Raw genomic sequence first — 23,670 nt, 5'->3', positions numbered from 1 at the left:
TGGTTTGTATTATTTGCTTGTTCTAACGGAATATATATCGTATGTACATTTACAAGGTCATTTAGGCATCAAACTCTTATCGAGTAAGCTAGGACTAACAAGCAAAGTGTTTAATCATAATCAGGAACAAGTGTGTCGAAAACCCTAGAGAGAAGTACCGTTCCAAGTGTAGGGAACAACCGCATAGTTCAACTTGGACCCAGTAGGTTAAACTGATTAACACTAACACAAACAAGAACAACAACAACGCAGTCTATGCAAAAATACAAGCAATAGTTAAAGACGAGTGCATTAACTAAGTCACCTACGAAACAGCTACCTAGTTACAACCCTAAGCTTACAGTCAATTTAGAGATTAAATTGAGAATACGATTTCTCTCAGCATAATGACGGATTTAAAGACTAAACGAACTCACCCAATATTGTCTTCAAATGGATCCATGCCAAAGAAAAGTAATGATTCATCCTCTCAAAGCTTTTACTAACAAACTTTTAGTAGCAAAAAATGAAATATCAACTCGCCATCCATGCTACCTGCTTCCTACGCACAGAATACCATATTATTTATTTAGACATTGGCAGAGTACAGCATAAATTGCGTCTTTTGTTTATATTCAGTATTAGTAATTGCAGCGAGAAACTACAGCTGTAGACACAAGATATTTTCTTATGTTATGGTAGCAACGGAACGAAGCGGACTATATATGTATTGCCATCATTGTTTCATTATACCAGCGTGTTTTCACGCGTTTGCACAAGCTCAAAACCTATCAATAAAATGGTTTAGCTATTTCTCAGCATAATGACAGATTTAAAGACTAAACAAACTCAACCGATACTGTCTTCAAATGGATCCATGCCAAAGAAAAGTAAATAAACGCTTTTACTAACAAACTTTTAGTAGCCTAGCATGCACTCTGGCTGGCACTGTCTTCCATTGCTTCCCCGACATTCAGACCCTCACCTCACTGATAAAAACTAGACCCTACGGTGTCGGATTACTTGCGTCGCCATGGATGTCGCTTGCCATAAAGAAGTTTACTAGATGTCGTAACACTTAGATTTGGAGCTCCAGGTCTTCCGCACCCAAACGAATAAAAAAGTCCAAATGGCGGGCAAACAATATGGCGGACATAGGTGCTCCCAATGGCAAAGTTGTAGAGCACATTCAGATGCATCGGTCGATGAAGTTTTGTGTTGATCTGACTTACGGTGTGGGAATTATGACCTTTTAAACATGACCCTTTTGTTATAGCGCCACCATCTGGCCGACATAGGTGATTTGTAGTTCCTAGGTAGTGGGGGGCCATAGGAACCCACCTACCAAATTTGGTTGGTCTACAACTTATGGTTGCTGAGCCTCAGACATTTTAGCGGAGAAAGCTTCCACGCCCCAACGAAAAAGTCAAAATGGCGGGCGAACAATATGGCGGACATAGCTGGTGCCAATGGCAAAGTTGTAGAGCATGTTCCGATGCATAGGTCGATGATGTTTTGTGTTGATCTAACTTATGGTGTCGGAGTTATGGCCTTTTACGCATGACCCTTTGTTATAGCGCCACCATCTGGCCGACATAGGTGATTTTTAGTGCCTGAGTAGTGGGGGGCCATAGGAACCCACCTGCCAAATTTGACTTATGGTTGCTGAGCCTCAGACACTTTTAGCAGAGAAAAAATAAAAAATAAAAATAAATAATAATAATAATAATCCTAACAGATACAATAGGGTTCCACCAGCTTTGCTGCTTGGACCCCTAAAAATAAGAACAGCTGATGCAGGGTTAGGTTACCTTCTGCAGAACTGCTGCCGAGTCAGTTTACACTTTGCAGACTGATACTGATCCATTGTGTGCAGCAAGCCCGGAAGTCAGTCTTGCCAAATCAAACTGTCTTTCAGTCTAGAAGTTCAACTTGGGAAATTTAAAAAATGTCTTCCACACAAGGAAACATGATGTAGGCTAGCCTACCCTAAATTAGTCTTATCCGAGTCAAAGAGGAAAGGGTGTTTTTACCATCTTGGAAACTACGCTACAACTTGATCATTTCTGTATCAGCTTACAATTATCAATAACCAATGTTAACCATTAAATAGCTATTCATTTTTGTACCAATGCTTGCTTAAGTTACTAATAATGAACAGCCTTACAGCTTGATCATTCATTAATATTTGTATCCTACCAACTAACGTCTCAATTGGGTGGACTTAGCCACTCGTGGATAAAATATCTATATAAAGTAGTAACAAAATAACATTAAAATGGTAGAAGTTCCAAAACTCATCTAGGCTACTTGTATTATTGCTGGCAAGCTAAGGGACTAAGAGAACAAACTAACTTGGTTATATATTAGCTGACTATTATTACCGCTAAAATTGTTTTAACCTCGGTTAGAGTGCATGTCTCGCCTCGAAATTCAAAGTCCTCAAGCAACAGAATAATTCTCGATTATCAACATTTCACGTCGGTGATATTTTAACGTTTTTGTTCAGTAACAGTAATGTTGATTTTGTTTATGTTTTTGTTCCTGCAAAAAATCCTGGCTTTCATTTCCATTTTCATTTTCAAACCCTGAAGGTTACAATTATTTTTATGACGGTATAGAATTATTATTATAATTACAACAATTATCCGCATTTATATCAAGGGCAACGTCAACAGTGTGAAGGCTAATGTGATGTAACAGTCAAATTCTATAACTGCTGGTGCACATGCATAAAACCTCATACTGCATAAAGACTTTTGAACTTACATGCGAAAGGGTTAGCCTAAACTGTATTGATCTAAACCTGTTTTCATTACACTAATTTTCCTTGATTAGCAAGTGTGCTAACAATTTTCTTTGTTAATTTATTTTTATGTGTGTTTGATTAAACTGTTGTACTTAAGTACAATTAATTTGTCTGAGCTTCTGTATAGCTTTTTGTTTTCAAATTCTAGTGTTGAGATGGTGATTAATTCATATTGAAAAAAAGTCATGTTGAGTCATTGAATTTGAGGGAACTTCACCTTGAAAGTCATTGAATTAAATGTTAAAGAAGGTGTGTTATTAACCGTGGCACAAAAGTTGAAACACATGACCTATATGGGTCCCTCTTAAGTACATTTAAATAAATTTTATTAGAGCCTAGATTGAAAGGTGTAGTCAGATATATTGGAATGCAGTAAATATGCAGATTCATATTTAATTTTATTTAAGAAACTTGGACTGAAGGGAATATGCTTCTCAGGACTTTTTCATATAAATGTGGGCTTATGAAGCCAATGCAAATTGGTATTTCGCAAAAAAGTGTCCTTTTTAAGTTATATTGCAGTTTAACACTGTGTGCCTGTGCATGCTCGGCCACAAATATGGGTTTCTATCATCCCTTGAAGTATCCTTGCAACAAACCTAAATTTTTAGGTCATATTGTGGACATATTAAAATTTCCTTCATAATTTAACATGGGGACATGCAGTAGACATACATGCTGAATTTGGTGTAGAAGTACGACGGTTGGCTTTTCAAAAAATTCAAAATGGCAGACAATCCAGTATCGTGGACTGTATGGGATCTTTGAGAAAATTTGTTCAGGGTGAGGAGGTACACATGTTTCAAGACATTTGGTGTGGTGGTGGGAGGGCGGGGGCGGTGTGGTGGGGTGGGGGGGAGAAACTGGCCATTACCTTGCTACAAATAATTAATGCCATTGTAAGTGAACTGCCTGAAGCTATCAAGCTAGCTGGCTAGGCATTGTAAAACACTTTGCATTGCTATGATCAGGTCCAATATTGGGACAGTTGATGAGAATGAGGAAAAAAGGCTGCATAATATAAATGATACAGATAATAAGCTAGTTTTATGCTCAAACATATGGAAAGACTATTCTTTAATTCTGATGCCGTTATTCTTATTTTTTTTAAAAAGAAAGGTTATTTCAAGTGATATGTTGTTTTCTCAGAAGCATTACATTACATTACATTCATTTGGCAGACGCTTTTATCCAAAGCGACGTACAAAAAAAGTGCATTTCATGATCGTAGACAACTGCTGAACACGGGTTCAGTAAGGTACAATTACTTATTTTGTACAGCTATTTCTAGCTGCGAACAATGAACACTATTCCGGTCTAACATCTAGAAAGCCAACTAGGCAGAAGAATAAGCTACAGTATTAGGACAAATACAAATTACCAAGAAGTGCAGGGATGGGGCAACATGTAACAAGTGACAGGAAAAGGGTTTTTTTTATTTTATTTTATTTTATTTTTTTTAAATTTATTATACAGCGTGGTGGTGGTTAGTCTAGGTATAGTCTGAAGAGATGAGTCTTCAGGCCACGGCGGAAGATAGATAGTGAGGGGGAGGTTCGGAGAGGGACGGGGAGTTCGTTCCACCACTGGGGAGCTAGGGTGGAGAAGCTCTGTGATCCCTTTGGGCGGGTGGGAGGGGTTACAAGGCGCCCTGCTGCCGCAGAGCGGAGTGGTCGAGCAGGCACATAGAATTGAGTCATGTCCTGCAAGTAGATGGGGGCTGTCCTGTTGGGGGCAGTGTAGGCAAGGGTCAGGGCTTTGAACCGGATCCTGGCAGCGACCGGTAGCCAGTGAAGTGATCTCAGCAGAGGAGTGACGTGGGAGAATTTGGGGAGGTTGTAGATGAGTCGGGCAGCGGCATTCTGAATCATCTGTAGTGGCTGTATGGCACAAGCTGGCAGGCTTGCAAGGAGAGAGTTGCAGTAATCAAGGCGAGAGGTCACCGTAGCCTGGACGAGCAGCTGGGTGGAGTGCGTCGTCAGGTATGGTCGAATCCTCCTGATGTTGTACAGGAGGAATCTGCAGGAACGTGATGTTGCCTTGATGTGCTCCTTGAGGTCCAGTTGGTCATCCAGGACCACCCCCAAGCTCTTGGCAGAGTGAGAGGCAGTCACTGTGGTGCCATCAACCGTGATTGAGAGTTCACGAAGCAAGGAGGTCTTGCACGGGAAGAAGAGCAGCTCAGTTTTGTTGAGGTTGAGCTTCAGATGGTGGCTGGCCATCCAGAAGCATAGGTATCGAAATTATTGGTACCTCATAATATTATTTTTTGTGAAATCAGTTAAATCAGTTTTTAACAACTGCTTTGGTGGAGACAGAGAGGCCATCTATGTTTACATAAAAGTAAAGGAATTTATCTTTAAGAGATCTGGGACCTACTGCCAATATCTCAGTCTTATTAGAATTCAAGGCTTGGATGATGAGATTTTGGTCATCCAAGCCTTTCCATTTTTAAGACAGGCCTCTAAATTTCTTAGAAATCTGATCAACTGCCTGATTTAAAGGATATATACAGTTGTGTATAATCTGCATTGCAGTGGTAGTTAACACCATGTCTGCTTATGATGTTCCCAAGGGGGAGCATGTACAGAGAATAGAGCAAATGATCCAAAACATACCCTTGAGGTATTCTTGAGCTTATCCTGGAATCTTCAGAGGAATTGTTGTTTACCCTAAACAGTTGTGATCTGTTAGAGAGATACAATTTAAACTATATAAGGTCTTCCCAAGTGATACCAACAGATTTTTATAGCCTACGGAGGTCTGTGATATCAAAGGCAGCACTTAGGTCAAGTAGGACAAGAACAGAGAGACAGCCACTATCAAGGGAGAAAAACAAATCATTCCATACTAGGGCAAGGGCTGTCTCTGTGCTATAGTGCTTCCTAAACTCAAATTGAAATCTCTGTAAGAAAGAAGAAATCTGTTGAGCTACACATTTTTCAAGGATCTTTGATAGAAATTGGACGTTTTAAATAGGTCTATAGCCTGGTCAGTAGGGCAAAAAATTGGGCCCTTGAGTAGTGGCTTGATTTCTGCCATCTTAAAGGATATGGAACATAACCTGATAATAATGAAAAAATAATTACATCAGAAGTTGGTTTGCCAAGAACAAGCAATTACTCCTTCAGTTGCTTTGTGGATATGGGTTCTAGAAGACATGTGGATGATTTGGAAGAAGAAACTAATTTAACTATTTTGCTCTGAGGTATGCGAGTATAGAATTCGAGTCCCACCAAGTTCTAATGACAGGGGTGCCAATAATTGTAAATAAAATTTTAATTTATTTTTGAGAAAATGTGTTGTTTTTATTCATTCCATTGAATCATTAATGAAGTGCAATAGTTTCCAAAGTATATGTATCTTTATCAAGGGTGCCAGTAATTCTGGACCTGAAGGTTTGCAGCTTGCCAGGTGCATATGATATGGGGATGATGTAGCCTTCATTGTATTTTCATGTAACGTTGACCTATAACTTGATGGATTTCATACCTGCCGTCCCAGTGATGACTTCTCTAATGAACATCGTTTCTCCTCCCCCTTCCACACAGGGACTTCATCACAGAACGGCACTGCTCTCCGGAGGGAGTTTTCAGGTGGGAGCTATGGGTCCAGACGGCAGGCAATGACTTCACCCTCTGAAGGGTCCCTGTCATCCGGAGGGGGGATTGACGGTGGCAGTGACGCGCCCATCTCTCAGTTTGACCGAGAGGTAAGGGAGGTTGGTGTGGGGGTAGGGTGATCTATACATTCTAGATCTACATATATGTATTCTCAATCACCAACTTAGTTTTTTGCACATTCAGTGTTTCATGACCAGGTCAATGAAAGCATTACTGAAGAGAAATGCTCAGAGTAAGATATTAAGGAAATGTGGACCCTTACCATGCCAAATGACTAAAGCTAAGCAGGTTTACGCTTGGTTAGCATTTGAATGGGAGATGTCTTGGGGGAAAAAACAAGTTGCTGCTGGAAGCGGTGTTTGTGGGCCAGTAAGGGAGAGTCTTCCCTCTTGTCAAATCGACACCAATGCTCCAGTGCAGTGATGGAGAACCTGTGCTGTAGGAGATACCATCTTTCAGATGAGATGTTAAACAACATCCTTACTCACTGTGGTCATTAAAGATCATTTAACATTTATTACAGATAGTAGGGATTCCTGGTGTCCTGGTTAAATTTTCAACCTAGCTTTCTGAACCTGCTACCTAATCATTTCCCAGTTTAATTGGCTCAAAATCATTCTCTTAGCTTTTTGCGCAAAATGGCTGCCGTGCAGCACCCAAGTAGGTGCTACACATTGGTGGTGGTTGAGGAGAATTTCCTCCTTATCACTGTAAAGTACGGTGGCTCTGAAGTGCAAAACACAAAAACAAAAAGAAAACGCAAAAACAAAAACGTTCGGCCCTGAGGTGCAGATGCAACATACAAAAACAAAAAGGAGTGGTCCTGAGGTGCAGATGCAACATACAAAAACAAAAACATGCAGCCCAGAAGTGCACAACACAAATACAAAAATAAAATGCAAAAACAAAAGGGAGTGGTCCTGGAGTGCAAATGCAACATACAAAAACAAAAAGGAACGGCCCTGAGGTGCAAAACACAAACATACAAAAACTAGCAGCCCTGGGGTGCAGATGCAACATGCAGAAAACAAAAACTAGTAGCCCCGAAGTGCACTGTTTTTGTATGTTGCATCTGCACCTCAGGGCTGCTCGTTGTTGTATGTTTCTGTTTTGCACTTCGGGGCTTCTAGTTTTTGTTTTTGTATGTTGCATCTGCACCTCAGGGCTGCTAGTTTTTTGTATGTTTGTGTGTTGCACCTCAGGGCTGCTCCTTTTTGTTTTTGCATTTTATTTTTGTATTTGTGGTTTGCACTTCAGGGCTGCACGTTTTTGTTTTTGTATGTTGCATCTGCACCTCAGGACCACTCCTTTTTGTTTTTGTATGTTGCATTTGCACTCCAGGACCACCCCTTTTTGTTGCACCAGTTTTTGCGTTTTCTTTTTGTTTTTGTGTTTTGCACTTCAGAGCCACCGTAGAAAAGCACTTTGAGTGTGAGAAAAGTGCTATATAAATGCAAGGCATCATTATGTATTATTATTGTTAATCAGATTATCATCACACAACAGCTGGAACAGTGCACTTTTCAATGTGCATGTTATAGATGGACTGGCCCTGTTTTGTGCCCGTGGATGGCACTCTAGGGGAATTCTTCATTTTGGGGGGAAAAAACTGTCTTTTCACATAGAGTGGGACTGCCTTGAACCTGGTAGCTGGTTAGAGATTTGGTCACGTCACTGCAGTGTAACAATAGAATTTCTGGTGGTGAGGACTGTTGCAAATCCTAACTGCATTCAGGTCCTCAGACCAAAAAGTATTTGGAATGAATACTTTTGGAATTAACCTATTCCTCCGACCTACCATCTCAAAAAAGCATCACATGGAATCGCCCCCATCCAGTTAAACTCATTGTCAGTTTGGTAACTGGAGGAGCAGTTGATATAATTATAATTATATATTTTCCACTGATTAAACAGAGCCTGATTGGAGTCAGTCCAATAATCAAACAAAAGTTACGTAATTAGTCCATAAGTTGTCATTTGTTGTTTAGGACTGTCAGAGAGGAGTATGATACACTGTGTCAAAAAATGCTCTATCAATTAATTTAGACTTTTTGGGGGTTTGGGTGGTGAGGGGTAAAGGGGGTTGTGTGTGTGTGGGAATTGTATGTGGTGGGGTGAGGGTTGAAAAAATGTCCAGATTGCTTGATGTAGGCTAAGTTTAAAATCTTTGTGGGGATAAAGTGTTTGAGCAACTTCTAACATTTATTTATTCATAAGGCATGTATTCTTTTCCAGCAAGTTAAGCAATATGAGAGAGTGTACAATAAAGGTTTTAAGGCATTGGCCTGTATGTTATCTTAAGATTAAAGAAGGCCATGCATGCAAAGTCTTAACATGCCAATAGGATAGTGATTTAGAGCAGGGGCACGGGAGTGATTTTCAACCTGGGGGCACACCAAAATGCTAGGGGGGTCTGGGGTCATGCTCCCCTGGGAAGATATATTTCTTTAAAATAAAGCACTTAAATGCTTATTTCTGACTGTTGAGGACATAATATACTAATCACTGTGGTTATAAGAAGGTCACATAGTTCTTGTGTAAACTGCTAGGCTAATAAATTCAACAACTTTTATGATACACCCTGAGAAGTATACTCGACTAACTTATTTTCCTGACCAGTGTGCTGTTCCATAGGACACCTCCAGGTGAAACAGAGCATAGCTCTATCTGCGTTATCATCAAGAATGGATATGGTTCAGTTTCCTAGTGAATTGTAGCAATGTGTTGCAATCATTGTTGCAGCAAAGATATATTTTATGCAGTGATTTTTAGCTGACAAACAACATTAAACATGTAATAATCGCCTTAGTAATGTTATTATTGTTATTGATTAATACTGAGCTAGAGCTCCTGCAATTTAGTTATCTTTAAGGTTGTTTTTCAAAGAAAATCCTAATGTCAGGGCCCTTCCTTTTTACTTATTGCATTATTTCAAGCCAAGTCATGCAATGACGGCAAACACAAGGAGATAAGTGATGAAGATGGAGGAATTAAAATGGTACACTACATAATGTGCCATGTGTAGGATATCTGACAGATAAATCACATATAAATAGCAGCTCCAAATGACTGTAAATGATACAGCGTATATATATTGATTCAGCTGTAATATGGACCACTGAGTAACACAACCTTTACTTTCATTGAGAAATCGGTTATATGCGTACAGGTAGCTATAAAGAGCTAGTTAGCTAAGTTACCACTTGGTAGCACAAGAGCTTGCATTACATAGCTATTAAACTATAATTAGCGGTATTACTTCGTCAAAACAACATCATAAAAATGTATCAGTGCTTATGTCAGGAAGGAACACAAATACTTATTTCAATTACAACAATGAGTGGAGGAGCTAGCTGGCTAAATTAGTGTTTGCTGCTTTATATGAGTAGATATGCTGCCATATTTGAAAATGGTGAACCTGCCCAATCAGAGTCTCAAACCTACCCAATCTTGAAAAAGAAAAATAACCCAATTTTTAGAATTATTTTTTTAAGCATAATGCATGTACTGTACAAACATACACACGTTATACTTATTTTCTAATGATAAATGTGAACGTGCTTATTATGCTAGATCAAGGACAGCAAATACTGGTGCAAACACTTGCCACACACGTGATGACAAATGCAGCCGCTTTTGTTATTTTAGTTTATTATTTCTCTTATTGTTTCACCACTCGAAGGCTAACATTAAGCATTTCATTGCTAGCTAATAACAGCCTATTTCCTGTATTGTTAACGGTCTATTTGATGAACTGATTTGATTTAATCACTCGGCTAACTCTAGTTAACAGACTAGACATGTTGTCTAATGTTATTAACAGGAAGAATAGAGCTTACCTTCGTTTTTTCGACAACAGACACTTTTCCAAGTTTTTCATCGGGAATGTAATAAAAATAACCCTGTCCCCTCCAAACGTTCAGGATAATGCATGTCAAGTTTTGCAAGTTCCCCAACAGCAGCTTTTAACCAGCTACAAAAGCTTTTTAACTCGTAGCTAAAGTTTTTTCTGCTATCAGCTATACCGTTACAGACAGTGTTGGAGCTAGATTTCGGAGGAAGTAGTATATAGCAACCATTTCTAAGCAGGGATTGGTGGACTGTAGTATTAATCATTCATTTGCTATAGTAAAGGTCTACATTCTTTGCAGCATAAACTCTACAGTGCTGGACTTATTTACAGTCTCTTGGACCTATCGTGGCTTTTCCTACACACATAAACAACTGTATCTTGCTAGCGACCACTGCGCCTTGCCTACCCTAAAAACCACATTGCATCTGTTGGCACACAATGAAAAGTGAAATTTGAAAACAACAACCAAATGTGGAGGGGTGGGAGACAAAACTTTTAAAAAGTGGGGGGAACACGTCCCCTCAGTTATAATGTGTCCTACACCCATGATTTATATGTTTGAAAAAAGGATATAGTGTGAAGTGATGTAACCTAGCAATGAGAAGTTTTAAAAGCACAAAAGAGCTGAAAACATGTGAAAGTTCTATTAAGCGAGTTAACACTCTATTCTTCACTCAGATAAAGTAATGATTTAAATGTTTGGAAAAACCAAGCAAGAAACTGTGCAAAAAGCGAGGTTATTGTGAAACAAGTGGTTAAGGACTGTTTTAAATTGTAATCAGAGTAGTTATAACTGCATGTGGCAAGTTTAAAGAAAGCAGACAAGCAAAAATAGTTTTTAAATGAGAGGAGTGTTAGTCTACATAGCCTATTCTAAGTCCTGCATCAAATTGAGGGTCTCTAGAGAGATGTTACCACCTGACCTGCCAGAAGAAAAATGTTTAAAAACAAATGAAAAAATTGTAGTAACAATAGCCTACGTCTTATAGTACTTAACCAGATTTGTAATCAATTAAAATTTGACACATTTTACCATAAGTATATTTTAAGTATATAATAATTTAACATAACCATGGAGTTTTTTTTGTTTTTGTTTTGGTAGGTTTTAATTCTTATATTCATATATCAATGCCAAAAGATTGTTTGGCATCATCAGAAAAGCAATAAAGAATTTTATTTAAACAACACAATGTTTTCTATATTGTCTACTCAACCATACTTTTATCGATGATAGTTTAATTTGGCAGTAATTCTCAAAAATCATGCACCTGCCCTGAAATTGCCAAAGGTTGTGCACAGGTTGGGGAGGATAATCAATAAAAGTATGGTTGATTATATACAAAACATTGAGTTGTTTGAATTAAATTCTTCATTGCATTTCTGATGATACAAAACACTGTGGGGGTGCTGACATAAGAATATAAGAATTGAAATCTAGTGAATAAAAATACCATGGTTATGTATTAGGGTCTTACAGTTGAGGCCAAAAGTTTATATACGCCAAGGCTAAAGATATTCAAACTTAGTCTTTCACAACTCTGCACAATTCGTGTTACCATATTTCTTTTGGCAAGTCAATTAGGGCATCTACTTTGTTCACGTCAGAGGTCATTTTGAAACAATCAGTTAGAGACAGATTTATTTCAGCTTTAATTTACTATATCATAATTCCAGTGGATCAAAAGTTTACATACACCAATTCAGTCTGGAAGATTCCAGAAATTGATGTAATGAATTTTTGGAAGATTCTGATTGGCCAATTGTCATAATTAGGAGTGAATTGGGAGTTACTTAGAACCTGTGGCTGTATTTAAGGGCCTACCTTTAGAGCCAGTGCCTTTTTGCCCTTATACCATGGGAAAATCCAAGCAACTCAGCCAAGACCTCAGGAAAAAATAGTGGACCTCCACAAGTCCGGTTCCTCCTTAGGAGCAATTTCCAAACAACTGAAGGTACCACAAGCATCTGTACAAACAGTTGTATGCAAATATAAGAATGTTGGGACCACACAGACTGCATCATTCAGGAAGCAGGCACAAATTAACTCCCAGGGCTGAACAAACTTTGGTCCGAAAGGTTCAACTGAAACGCAAAACAACAACAAAGGAACAGGCAAGGGAGTAGGAGGCATTAGGTACCAAAGTATCTGCATCCACCATTAAGAGAATACTACATCACCATGGCCTGAAAGACTGTCGCTCAAGGAAGAAACCCCTACTCCAAGACCAGCATAAAAAAACCAGAATGAAGTTTGCAGGTGATCACCAGGATGAAGACCTAGCCTTTTGGAGGAGTGTTCTCTGGTTAGATTAAATAAAAATTGAACTGATTGGCCATAATGATCAGCTAATAGATGGCATCATGAGGAAGGAGGATTATCTAGAAATACTGAAGCAACACCTCAAGACATCAGGTAGAAAGTTAAAACTTGGTGGCAACTGGGTCTTCCAGCAGGACAATGGTCCTAAGCATACCTCCAAAGTTGTGACAAAATGGTTTAAAGACAACAAAGTGAAAGTATAGGAGTGGCCACCACAAAGCCCTGACCTGAGAAAATTGGTGGACTGAACTGAAAAAGCGTGTCTGAGCAAGGAGACCCACAAACCTGACTGAGTTACACCAGTTTTGTCTGGAGGAATGGGCAAAAACTTTGGTTAAGTATTGTGAGAAGCTTGTGGAAGGCTACCCCAAGGGTTTGATTCATGTTAAGCAATTAAAAGGCAATGCCACCAACTACTAACAAAGTATATGTAAACCTTTGACCCACTGAAAATCTGATATAGAACATAAAAGATAAAATAAATCTGTCTCTTGGCTATTATTTTGAAATGACCTTTTATGGAAATAAAGTAGATACCCTAGTTGACTTAACACAGGAAATGTATGGTAACATGAAATGTGTGGAGTTGTGGAAAAATTGAGTTTGAATATCTTTAGCCTAGGTGTATGTAAACTTTTGGCCTCAACTGTAATTCATATTCTTTCACCACCGAAAATTTGTATTTCATCATAGCAACAATATTAACCCAACATTAGCCCTAAAATATACCAATACAGCGGTGAAAACGCTTCTCACTAAATAACGAAATAAACAAGTCAAATCTTCTACTGTCAGTATCTGCAACTAGATATGGGATAAATATACAACCTTACCATTTGTTTTACATGTAGTAATGTTCCTTTCAAGACTGAGTAGTCTTTATATTGTCTTGGACAATCTGTGAAATATACACTCATTTGTGACACCTGGGCATTTTCCAAAATTGGAATAGCATTTTATAGCCCAGTGTAACCAAAAGTTTTGTCTCATCATCGCCGCCTTACGCATTCACTTTTTGTGATAGCAGTAAAAGACTTCCGTCGAAACATAATCGTTGAGTTCTGTCATTTTTTTGAAAATATTATTGAGAATTCTGAGCATAGCTAAGCCATATGTTTGCTGATAGACCTGGCTGATAAAGTTTTCTGGAGTAATTCAGAAGAAGAGAACGACAGCATTGATTCTTTGGAGGAGGACAATGGCTACTGAACACTCATCCTTGATGTGTCAGTATTACTGCTCAAAATATTTTGGTTATATACACCATTTTTGAAATTGAGTGTCTTTAAATAGGTTTGTGCTATTTTATAATGAGGATATTTCACACTAGCATAAGCATTTATTGGTAGCTCAGTCGTGTTTATGTTTCATTCACCGGATTTGACGTGAAGCTGGAACGTCCCATCCCCATGCATGAAAACATTACATACTGTAGAGTACAGATAGACATAGAAGAGTTAATAATTACACATTTAGGCACCTATACCTCATCCTGTCACAATGTTTTTGCATAATATTTAATCTGATAAAAATCTTCATTTTTGGAGAGATTTTGGATATGTTTCTGGACCCCTTGATATGTTAGGCTACTGTACTGACGGAAAGCTTGCAATTCCCACATGAAAATGATGCAAAAGTGAGTTTATTGAGTCAAAACAGTTGATTTGTAGTGAAATACATGATTATGTTGTGATTTACATCATTTAGAATCCATAATCCATAATGTAGACATTTTGAATAGATTTGGAGACACTGGGTACACTGCTTAATTTTTGCTTCATAGATCTTTAGTAGTTTTGCATATCCACCCTTAAATTTTGCACACTTGTAGTCAAGGAGGTTTTCATCTATTTCAAATACAAATCAACTGTTTTTACTCAAGAAACTCACTTTTGCATATTTTCAAGTGGGAATCACAAGCTTTCCATCATTACAGTGGTCTCAAATATCTATGGGTCCAGAAACATATCCAAAATCTCTCCAAAAATGAATAAAATGCTTTTTGTTCATTATAAAGCATATACATGTGCCCCTTATGAAGGTTTAAGATGAAACATTCATATAAGATTTAAAAATAATGCAAAAACATTGTCACACAATGTGATACAGTACCTAAATGTGTAATCATTAACTCTTGTATGTTTTTCTGTACTCTACAGTATGTAATGTTTTCATGCATGGGGATGGGACGTTCCAGCTTCACGTCAAATCCGGTGAATGAAACATAAACACGACTGAGCTACCAATAAATGCTTATGCTAGTGTGAAATATGGGGGGATGGGACGACATTAGAACAATATTTAACCATCCACCATGTTTTGGCAATGTTCCAGCTCACGTCATAGTGCATTAAATGCAAAACTTATTTAACTAGGACGGAGTGTAGCACAGTAGGTAAGGAACTGGGCTTGTAACCGAAAGGTTGCAGGTTCAATTCCTGGGTAGGACACTGCCGTTGTACCCTTGAGCAAGGTACTTAACCGAAGTTGCTTCAGTATATATCCAGCTGTATAAATGGATACAATGTAAAAAATGCTATGTAAAAGTTGTGTAAGTCGCTCTGGATAAGAGCGTCTGCTAAATGCCTGTAATGTAATGTAATGTAACTACCAACTGAGCTATCAACGGATGCTTGCGTTACAGTGTGAAATATCCTCATTAGAAAATACCACTAACCTATTTAAAGACACTCAATTTCAAAAATTAGGTATATGGCCAAAATATTTTGAGCAGTAACACTTAGACATGGACAATGAAATCTTATCTGTGATCAGCAGATAGAGACAGGGACAGAAATCAATGCTGCCACTCTCCTCTTCTGACAGACCTGAAAACAGTATATCAGCAAACATGATTTAACCAAGCTCAGAAGTTCTCAAGAATAATATTTCACAAATGGATTGTCCAAGACAACCTATGACCACTCAGCCTCAAAAGGGTCATCTCTATGCATAAAACCAATGGTAAGGTTTTATATTTATTCCATATTTAGTCGCATATATTGACAGTAGAATGACATGGTATAATTTTAGAAAAAATTTGTCTTGTTTGTTTAGTTATTCAGTGATCAGTGTTTTCACTGCTGTATTGGCATATCTTAGGGCTATTGTTGGGTTTATCTTGTTGCTATGAGGGAATACAAATTTTTAGTGGTGAAAGAATATTTTTATGAATGCCCAGATAGACACTATTGTTTAGTGTGTTGTGAGTGGGGGGTGTAGGGAGGGGGTGCTTGGTAAATGGATGACCAGCGCGACAATGGTGACGCTTATAATCTCCGTATTCGGTATAGTTGTCCCAAATCATCTACTAATGAAGTCTGAACACAGAGTTTGTGTTTTTAACTCATAGTTTGGCTGCAGGAGCACTGAAAGTATGAGTTGAAAAATCTCAGGATGCAGGTGTGATGGCCACTCGGGGATTACGCTAACAAGTTAACTGAATAAAAATAACAATAAATATAGTGAGTTTTGTGTGCTAGCATATTTTTTTGTCTCATAAAACCTACAGTTGCTAAGGGACAGCAAGGTACCGGTGTCTTCCGCTAAAAGTTTCTAAGGGACAGGGAGGTGCAGGAGTTGCCCTGCTAAAAGTTACCAAGGGACAGCGAGGTACAGGAGTTGCCCTGATAAAAGTTACTAAGGGACAGCGAGGCACAGGAGTTGCCCTGCTAAAAGTTACTAAGGGACAGTGAGGTACAGGAGTTTCCCTGCTAAAAGTTACTAAGGGACAGCGAGGTACAGGAGTTGCCGTGCTAAAAGTTACTAAGAGACAGTGAGGTACAGGAGTTGCCATGCTAAAAGTTACTAAGGGACAGCGAGGTACAGGAGTTGCCGTGCTAAAAGTTACTAAGGGACAGTGAGGTACAGGAGTTGCCCTGCTAAAAGTTACTAAGGGACAGCAAGGTACAGGAGTTGCCCTGCTAAAAGTTACTGAGGGACAGCGAGTTACTGGCATATAGGCATTAAAAAATAAACACCTGGTATAGACAGAAAGGTGAGAGTTCAGTTCATATTTATTAAAAGAAGACCCGAAAGATTCTGATATAAGTTTTTAAGTTCATCAGGGCAATCAACAAATTATATTATTACAAATAATTTTACAGGTTGAAATATCTCGTAGAACAAGGGGATGCGATGCTGGATATTTGCTATTGGTAAATGCTGCACACATATTTATATGTAAAAATTAATTATTATTTTTACACAAGAATGTTACCAATGTGTGTACACACCCAGTCATGTAGTACACACAGAGACCCTTGGCATGTTTGAGTTCAGTCTTGATGGATACTCTCTAGTCTGTAGGTAAATGATGAGCCAAGATGGGCTGTATGGCCTGTTATCCTTATTATGTGTTCTTATTCTCTCAGTGTCATCTATCATATTCCTTATTCCGTGTTGGTGAAATTAGTTTCAATATTTATATTTATTCTTGGATATTATGCAGCTGAATTAAATTAATTGCTAGAAGGACACCAAGTCACTCAAAGAAACCAGCTGTCAAGCCAACTCTTGCCGAAACAGAAATTCCCTTAAAATTGTGACGTCGTAATGACAGGGGGACTTTTTTCTGAGGGGGAACTTATTTTTCAGGACATAGTTTCTAAAACACTGGTTAGAAACCGAACAGTAAATCCAGTCTCCATGTGGGCTGCTGAGTCTCAATTTTCCTTCCTTAGTGGCAGGCCATATCACCAGTGGAGAAGACTCCTGATCTGAAAAGGGCTTTAAGGGCCCTGCTTGGTAAATGGTAAATGGACTGCATTTATATAGCGCTTTTATCCAAAGCGCTTTACAATTGATGCCTCTCATTCGCCAGAGCAGTTAGGGGTTAGGGGTTAGGTGTCTTGCTCAAGGACACTTCGACACGCCCAAGGCGGGGTTTGAACCGGCAACCCTCCGACTGCCAGACAATCAGTCTTACCTCCTGAGCTATGTCGCCGCTGTAAGACTAAGGTAATGTCAACACACATACAAATCCTTGGGAAATGAAATTGAAGGAAAGCGGCCATGCTTTAGAGCAGCCTTGTCAGTTGGGGGAAATCATTCATCCAAAATAATGTTTAAGATTCTGCAAATCACCAATATAATAACATAAACGGCTATTGTGGATACTGCCTGGCTGCTTTCGGGCCAATACTGGGAGTCTTGTGAGAAAGTATCCACAAATCTGTCCAGCACTAATGTTTTATTTTTGCCAGTGTCTGATTGTTGGAGCTCCTCTGTTTTGTATGTATTAGGTGATGTCATGACTGTCCTATCCTTATTTTATATCCCTGGGAACCAGGAAGTGAATGATTACATGACTTACTGTGCATTTTTCCCTGTGTAGGACTCAGACTCCCCCCGGCACTCCACAGCATCCAACAGCTCCAACCTAAGCAGTCCCCCAAGCCCTGCCTCTCCGCACAAGACCAAGTCACTTTCCCTGGACAACACTGATCGCATGGGCTGGGAGACGTGAGCTGCTGCCCAGGCCACCCCCTCTCATGCAGGCCCTGCCCACATCAGCACATCTGGAACTACAGGCTGCCCCATTCACTTGCTATTGCAGACCTTTGGAAGCTGAAAAGGTTGCATTGAAAGGAGATGCTCAAAAGCAGGGAAAAGAGTAATACATCACCCTTCCTCCATTCCCCAAACAGGAAAGGCAAGGTTATAGAAATGTGTATGCGTGCGTGAATTTGCATACGTGTGTGTGTGTGTTTGGCTCTGCTTATGTGTATAAAAAACAAATTATCCCCTGAAATTTGCCTGTTTGAGTAAGACGTCTGAAGAGGAAAATCATGGTCTCCCAGGAGTCACTTCACATTGATAAGACTGCAAGTGGGCTATGTCCACTTCAGTCTCCACGCAGAGAAATACCACAAGACTAAAAAGTAATAAAAACATGATTGCATTTGTATACCATGCAATAGATTTAAAGAGAATATTTTTTATTAGAAAGTTTCCCTCACTTTAAGAGGGGGGGTGAGAGGGAAAAGGAGGGTTTTGTTTGATTTTAATCTTACCTTCAGTCACTTTAATGGTTTACTGTGGATATTAGTGAAGTGCCCCATCATAACTAACATGATTAAACTACATAGCCTGGAAACTAAAGTCAACCGAAACAAAATACATAGCAATTGATTCTCACAAGAACAGTGCAAAAGTGCTATGTTTCTATTTTTAAAAAAAATTAATTTGGCTTTTGAAAGTGTTGATGAGTGTGCTGTAAATAGTTGAAAACAACAACAAAAAATATAATAAAATAATGCAGTCTGCATTTCAACTGTCCAGTAAGAACAGATTCTCACTTCAATAATGTACATACATTTAAAGGAGAGTCTAATATATAACAATTAAGACACTATAAAGTGAAATAAGTATAGACTACAAGAGCAAAGTGTACTTTTTAAATTAGATTTTTAAAACAAATATTGGTTCATTGGCCATATTCTAGCAAAAAAAAAAAGCCATGTTAAGCTTTTTGGATTTTACAGTCATTTGTAAGTTCATATTTTTATTTATCATAAATTAGTCAACTGGCATTGTAGCTGTTGTGTTTGTATTTTGAGAAACTGGGTGGTCAAAACTCATGTTGTTGGAAAGAACATGATGTGCATTTTTTCAAGCACACACACGCACGTTCACGCTGAATTCTCTAACATACACACATAATCACAGGCACACGTAAACATACACGTACACTCATGCATACACTCACAGAGGAGCCTTGTGATGCATTCTTTGCCTCCTCCATCCTATTGTGGTCCATTTTTCTGTCACTGAAGCAATAATGCTCCATTTCCAAAGATATTTTTTATTAATTTTTCTTATAACTATTATTATTATTTTAGTATTGATCTCTTTTCAAAGACTTGGTTCTGTGTACTTTAATCATTTTAATTCCTTTTATGTTAAGATATGCTAACTAGAGACATGAAATGTTCGGCTGTTTTCAAGCGCCATTGAAAGGAATCTTTGTTTTTTTTCTCAATAAAAGCCTTCTATGTGTTTGGGGAGGCAGTATGGAGGTATATCAAGCATTTTATTGTTTTTCAGGTGAACGGAAGAGACTGTTTTTTTGAGTAAAGACTGCATTCGTGCAACAGAATATTTGCAATGGTGGAACTGCAAACATTCTGATTTTGAGAGATGTAAGTAAAACCAGGGCAGGAAACACTCCGTTTTAGAATTAGAATTTCAAGCCAAACATCTTGATTTTCCAGTTGCTTGTTCAAATGAAATTATAGTGTGTAATGTGTCATTGGATCAGGCTTAAGTCAAGAAGAATGCAAGATTAATATTTTTCACTCAATATCATTCCTTTAGATTCCTGGACAGGACAGGGCCAAACATATATGTTATAGCTGAAAGTTAATGGACCAGAACCATACACATTGGGAAAACTAAACATGTTTTCGCTAATTAACTTAAAGGCATTGTACACTAAGATTATTTTGGATGTACACACTTGATAAAATGTTTTCTGTCATATCAAGCTTTAGTTCAAAGTTTTCGCTCTGACAAAATTTTCTCTCCATACTCCTCATGTTCAACTAAGGAATGGCATCTTTGGTGAGATGTAAATCCACTGCTGATCTTAAAATATAATGAACAAAATTAGTTTCGTAATTAGAGATCCACAGAATTGAAATTGAATGGGAATCCATTTGTGATATCAGTATATTTGTCATGTATTGGAGTGTATAAAATGATTAAATGCCATCAATTGTCAATGCCCCAGGCCCATAGAGAATATTTGTCACTTTTTCCAAATTTGTACCTAACTTCTCAATTGTTACTATTGTGAGAACTTACTGTAGATGGAGGATATTCATATATTTAAAATTAACATACACTGTTTCAGTACTCCAAAATGTGGCACTGTTTGATTAAAAAATGTATGCATTTGAGCAGGGCCATACTTGTGTAAGCAAAGGAGTATATATGTATGTGTATACATTTACAGCAGTACATGTATACACATTGACATTACACACATTTACAGCAGTGGAGCTTTCACTCTACAGTTGAGGCCAAAAGTTACATACACCTAGGCTAAAGATATACAAACTCAGTTTTTCACAACTCACACATTTTATGTTACCTTACATTTCTTTTGGCAAGTCAATTAGGGCATTGACTTTTTCACATCAGAGGTCATTTTAAAACAAACAATCCATTAGAGACAGATTTATTTCAGCTTTAATTCACTATATTAGAATTCTAGTGGGTCAAAAGTTTACATACACCAAGTTGACTGTCTCTTTAAACAGTCTGGAAGATTTCAGAATTTCATGTAATGACTTTAGAAGCTTCTAATCAGCCAATTGTCATAATTGGGAGTTAATTGGGAGATAATTGCCACCTGTGGCTGTACTTAAGGGCCAATCTTTAGAGCCACTGCCTTTTCCCCTTGATGGTATGGGAAAATCCAAGAAACTCAGCCAAGACCTCAGAAAAAAAATTATGGACCTCCACAAGTTCGGTTCTTCCTTAGGAACAATTTCCAAACAACTGAAGGGACCACAAGCATCTTTACAAACAACTGTATGCAAATACAAAAATATTGGGACCACACAGACACTGCTGCATCATTCAGGAAGGAGGCACAAATTGACTCCCAGAGCTGAACGAACTTGGGTCCGAAAGGTTCAACTGAACCCCAAGACAACAACAAAGGAACTGGTGAAGGAGTTGGAGGCATCAGGTCTCAAAGTATCTGCATCCACCATTAAGAAAATCCTACATCACCATGGCCTGAAGGGCTGTCACGCAAGGAAGAAGCCCCAACTCCAAGACTCATGTTGTAGGGGTGTTTTGCTGGAAAAGGAACTGGTGCAGTTCAGAAAATAGATGGCATTATAAGGAAGGAGGATTATCTAGAAATACTGAAGCAACAACTTAAGACATCGGCTAGAAAGTTAAAACTTGGTCACAACTGGGTCTTCCAGCAGGACAATGATCCTAAGCATACCTCCAAAGTTGTAACAAAATGGCTTAATGACAAGAAAGTGAAAGTATTGGAGTGGCCATCACAAAGCCCTGACTTGAATCCCATGGACAATTTGTGGAATTAACTGAAATAGCATGTCCGAGCAAGGAGGCCCACAAACCTTACTGAGCTACACCAGTTCTGTCGGGAGGAATGGGCAAAAATTCCGGCAAAGTATTGTGAGAAGCTTGTGGAAGGCTACCCCAAGCATTTGATTTAAGTTAAGCAATTAAAAGGCAATACCACCAAATGCTGACAAAGTATATGTAAAATTTTGACTCACTGAAAATCTGATGAAGTAGATAAAAGCTGAAATAAATCTGTTTTTTAGCCATTATTTTGAAATGACCTCTTATAGAATTAAATTTGATACCCTAATTGACTTAACCCAGGAAATGTATGGTAACATGAAATTTGTGCAGATGTGAAAAATTGAGTTTGAATGTCTTTAGCCTAGGTGTATATAAACTTTTGGCCTCAACTGTATAATCACTTCAGTTTCTTACAGTGTATACTGTATGCTGTGAAGAGGAACTTGCAGATAGGTATTGTGCTTGGCAGGATTTCACCCTGGAAACAAACTCAGGAATGTCACAACCAATGATTATCATACCATGAGAATCTCAGTAGCAACTAAACAGGAGGAAAAAAAATTCACCAGTGAGTACAAGACACTAACTGCATAAGTATGGTGATTTTAAGACTTAAGATTAGCAAGTTGAAAAGACTTTGGGAAAACTACAAATTTAAGACATTTATATTTTAGTGATGTTTTACCTGCCTTATATGTTACTTCCTTTTCAATACCATATATTGTTTTTTTCCTTTTGTTTTTTTTTGTAAGAATATGTACAGTTTTGCATGTCATAGGTATAATCACTTTTGTTACTAGAATGCTGGTTTTTCTTTCCATTTCAATCTCTTGAGTTGCATATTTGAAAAATTGTATGGGGTTAAATAAGACAACCCACTATTGGTGATGTAGATTCTTTTGCACAGAAATATTTAAGGTGAAAGGTCAATTTAATGGGACTGGCCACCACTCTTTTAATTGGGAAAACTCATATTAACCTCACTGATGTATCTCAATAAAACAGGGAACTGTTACCAGTTAAGGTTACCATGCGTAATTTCTTAAAAGGTGACATTTATTTGAAGTCATGAACAGTTAAATGCAAAGGTATTGGGGCAGTTGTACAAATTGGTTGTTTTCCCTCTGTACTAAGACAATTCCCCATGCCTATACAGCACCACATGTTTGGCACTTTTCAGGGTTTCCTACATAAATAACCACAATGATCACAGACTCAGCCCATAAAAACATTTATTTCTATACCTTCTGACCTCATGTACACAGGCAGAACTTCCAAACAACTCGACACATCCATGCAATAAAGCCCCAAACTTAGGGTATTTTTAGTTTTTTCTTTCTACTACTACTACTTTTTCCTGCCAATTAAATCATCACAAATGCCCCAGTACCACAATCAATAATTCTCCACATTGGACACGTAGCTGCTTCTGCCAATTATGAAATTGATCAAAGTAGCCAATTGCTGAACACTAATACACAGGCAAAATAAAGTTGTAAAGATTTTGTGGTCACCATCGTAGTTCTGCTTGGAATAGAAGCTAGCTTGCTTGCCAGCTAAAAATAACTGCCCAGAAATAAAAGATAAAAGCTTTTACAGCTGTATAATCTTTGTGGGGAAACTCATTTATATTTTATTTATATGCATTCTCTATCTTTTCACATGCAGACCCCATATAATATTGACTCGTGACATTATCTCTTGATAGAAGGTAGGCCATAAAACCTTGGGCTGAATTTGTGGAGCGTTAGACTACCGTTAACCCCAAATATGGTGTGGCCGGCTACATAGTCATGTTTGTTTCTTTCTTACAGCTGGCTGGGTACTTGGCTACACAGGTTCATTAAAGCAGCTGCATTTTTATTGAAATTTTGCTAAGTTGAGCTCTGCTCAGTTAAGTTAAAATGAAAAATTAAACTAGCGTTTCCTTTATGCTCTTTCCTAATGTTACTCAATTGTAGCTAGCTAGCCAGCACTGGCATATATGGCATCAATGATGGACTGGACGGCT

The 23,670-nt window shown here is 38.2% G+C and overlaps 1 protein-coding gene across 6 annotated transcripts in view; it reads left to right on the top strand.

The window, feature by feature from the left end:
- The window catches only part of LOC135257857 (serine/threonine-protein kinase MRCK alpha-like), a 377,275-nt gene extending 354,593 nt beyond the window's left edge, over positions 1-22,682 (top strand). For 5 of the 6 annotated variants that reach the window (XM_064341039.1, XM_064341035.1, XM_064341036.1 and 2 more), the window contains 2 exons: positions 6,340-6,500; positions 17,920-22,682. In XM_064341039.1, the coding sequence (XP_064197109.1) occupies positions 6,340-6,500; positions 17,920-18,051 (293 nt within the window). In that variant the 3' untranslated portion in view covers positions 18,052-22,682. Of the gene's footprint in view, positions 1-6,339; positions 6,501-17,266; positions 17,357-17,919 lie in introns of those variants that run through there. The other variant, XM_064341038.1, reaches the window with a different exon arrangement.
- The last annotated feature ends 988 nt before the right edge of the window (positions 22,683-23,670 follow it).

This window comes from Anguilla rostrata, chromosome 6, assembly GCF_018555375.3.
Source record: "Anguilla rostrata isolate EN2019 chromosome 6, ASM1855537v3, whole genome shotgun sequence".
Taxonomy (NCBI): domain Eukaryota; kingdom Metazoa; phylum Chordata; class Actinopteri; order Anguilliformes; family Anguillidae; genus Anguilla; species Anguilla rostrata.
The sequence above is the reverse complement of the archived record's forward strand: the minus strand, read 5'-3'. Positions and strand labels throughout refer to the sequence as shown.